The 2,778-nt window shown below is 46.5% G+C and overlaps 1 protein-coding gene across 1 annotated transcript; it reads left to right on the top strand.

Annotated features, from left to right (window-relative positions):
- The first annotated feature begins 563 nt into the window (after nucleotides 1-563).
- LOC123352662 (P2Y purinoceptor 2-like) lies at nucleotides 564-1,535 on the top strand. The gene has a single exon (XM_044993096.1). It carries the CDS (start codon nucleotides 564-566, stop codon nucleotides 1,533-1,535), a length of 972 nt encoding a protein of 323 aa, XP_044849031.1.
- Nucleotides 1,536-2,778: the final 1,243 nt, after the last annotated feature.

Below are 2,778 nucleotides of genomic sequence, written 5' to 3' on the forward strand. Positions count from 1 at the left end.
AAGGGCAACAATCAACCATGTAAAACACCTTGCACAACAGTGGGAAGAGGGGAAACTTTTGGCCAAAGACACTAGGATAAGCCTCTATTACTAAGAAAAACATCACAGCTATTTACAGGTCCATGGGGAGCAGACAGGACTTCAGTACTTAGGACCCACCCATAATAATTTGCTTGGTGCTCTAAATGAAACCTTTTCGCTTTCCCCGTAATACGCTGGGAAAGTTCAACCCTGGTATAAGCAGGCTCAAAGCTACTGTTTCCCATGGGTTTGCATTTGCTTATGAAAGAGCAGGCCAAATTCAGCCCTATCTACTGTATCTCATTCTTTGGTTGGCTAAATACTTAGTTTAATATGCTCGGCAGATGCTGTTAGCCAAAGGGACATCACATTGCAGTGGACTTGCAGGACCCAGTAACTGTGCCGCAGACCAGCTCCTGACGTCCTTCCTGGCATTGTTCTAAAATTCGGCTCATCGTTATCTCATCAAAAGAGAGAAGATGGACCCTAAAAGTGTCAATACTTTCTCTTTCTTGCCCCTTCTGCTGCAGGTCAGCCAAAGTATGGAGGCTTCTTCCCAAGTTTTTAGAGCCACCAGCTTTCATCCTGTCACGAATGCCAGCACAGAGTGCAAGCCACAGGTGCTGCCCCGTGTCATCCCCATCCTGCTGAGCATTCTCTTCTTGGCCTGCCTCGTTCTGAACAGCATCAGTCTGTGGATATTCTGGTTCCATATCAAGCAGTGGAATTCTAGCGTGATCCTCCAATTCAACCTAGTCTTAACGGATGCCCTTCTTATTCCCGTTGTGCCGCTGATTGTTGCCTATTTCAGCTTGGACAACAGCTGGCTATTTGGTCAGTTCCTCTGCCAGCTCAAAATCTTCATCCTCAGCACCCACTTGTATGGCAGCATCTACTTCCTGACGCTCATCAGCATTCACAGGTACCTTGCTGTCGTTCACTACAGCTCCAGGAGCCTTTGGAAGAAGAAGTCCTTCCTGAAGAAGCTCAGCTTGTTCGTATGGTTTCTCCTAAGCATCCAAGGGCTGCCCTTGTTCATCGTCCTCAAGACTTCATCAATCAATGGCTCTGTGAAATGCATGAGTATCCATCAATCGGAGTTCTCCTCTCTTTATTTGTACTACAATATCTTCCTGGTGACGGTCAACTTCCTCCTCCCCTTTGGCATCTGCTTGACTTGCTATGCCTTGCTGGGAGCTACCATTGCTAAAATGAACAGTACGAGCCTCCGGGGCAGAGTGATGAAAACGAAGTCCTTACAGATGATAATGGTGTCCCTGGCTATCTTTGTCATCTGCTTTGTGCCACTGCATGTGAGCAGGACCATAGGAGTGATTGTAAAGTATTACAACCTGTCCTGTGAGCGCCTGCACCAGGTGGAAATTGCGTATTATGTCTCTTGGCTTTTCACCATGGTGAACTGCTGTCTCAATCCCTTGATCTACAACTTCACGAGTGAGAAGTTTAATGAGTCCTTCTCAAAATCCCTGAGAAAATTCCGGCTCTTAAAGTGAATTGGCAGGATTCAGGGCCCATGCTAGCACTTCCAGGGGGACCAGTCAGAGGTGCTGTAAATTCTAGGAGCCAGATCTTCAGCAGTGCCAGAACTCTGCTCGACACAGTTTGGAGGCAGCAAACGTGCTTCTAAAGGTGCATCTCCCCTGCAATGATGGGGTATGATTGCAGCTCACGGAGAGGCATCCAAGCTAGATTTAATCTAACTAGCTTGGGTACCAGAGAAGTGAAGCTGTGGCAGTGCCCACTTCAGTGTATGCTGTGCACAGCCACCTGGAACCCTAATTACTCATTGGGGTAGTCCATCCTGAAGTGCCCGCTGCTGCTCCTTCATTGCTCCAGTGCTCAAGCCAGCTAGATACATGAGATGGAATCCTACCCTACGATTGCACTGTAGACATACTTTGATCCCCAGGGCTGCTGGGTGCCAGTTCATCCCCTGGCATAACTTAGAGCAACCTCAGGACTGCTCTATGATCTACCAGCTATAATGGTCTCCAAGGGATCATTCCTGTAGCCAGGAGATCACTGGAGTCTAAGGGTGCTCTTGCCTAAACTGACAGGTGTAAGGGGAAATCCGCAGGTAGCTGGGTCTGCCGACTTTTGTTTTCCTTGGTGCTGCTGGAATGGCCCAGCACAGCTAAAGTGGGGTTGACGATCTGGACCTAAGACTGTAAACCAAAAGAGAATTTCTCACAGTCAGCAAACCCAGTGAAAAAAACCCATTTCTGCAAAGGAGCAAAACACGTCAAACCCTTGTCTTCCATGTAAATCATAATGCAGTTTCTCACCAGGAGAAAAAAATGTCTCTGAAGGTGACAAGCAATGCAAGGTGCAGGACTGATGGGCTTGTGATCCCAGCACAAAAGCATATAGGAAAGAGAACCTTTCTCCGGGTGGACATCCTATCCCCACTTCATGTCATTGGCTGCAGAATCTAGAAGCTAGTTGCATTACACAAAGCAACAGCCAAAAAGGAAGTATTATGGCTGTAGTGTTTCTAGAGTACCTTGCACAATGGAGCCTCACCCAGTTGGCCTCTACATGCAATCACAATATAAATTTGATTATTCTGTATAGCCAATTACTTGTGGTTCATTATGAAAAATGTTCAAGAGATCAATCAACCTCACTTAGCCAAATTTATTTTCTATAAACAAAACTATACAATACTAAAAGGAGACACACATACACAAGCACACCCTCCTTCCAGGGACCAATTTTCATCTTGCAGGATGTTCA

Source organism: Mauremys mutica, chromosome 18 (genome assembly GCF_020497125.1).
Source record: "Mauremys mutica isolate MM-2020 ecotype Southern chromosome 18, ASM2049712v1, whole genome shotgun sequence".
Classification (NCBI taxonomy): domain Eukaryota; kingdom Metazoa; phylum Chordata; order Testudines; family Geoemydidae; genus Mauremys; species Mauremys mutica.

Bases quoted from the DNA above. Each gene is read 5' to 3' on its own strand.
- LOC123352662 (XM_044993096.1), top strand. From the start codon at position 564: ATGGAGGCTTCTTCCCAAGTTTTTAGAGCCACCAGCTTTCATCCTGTC.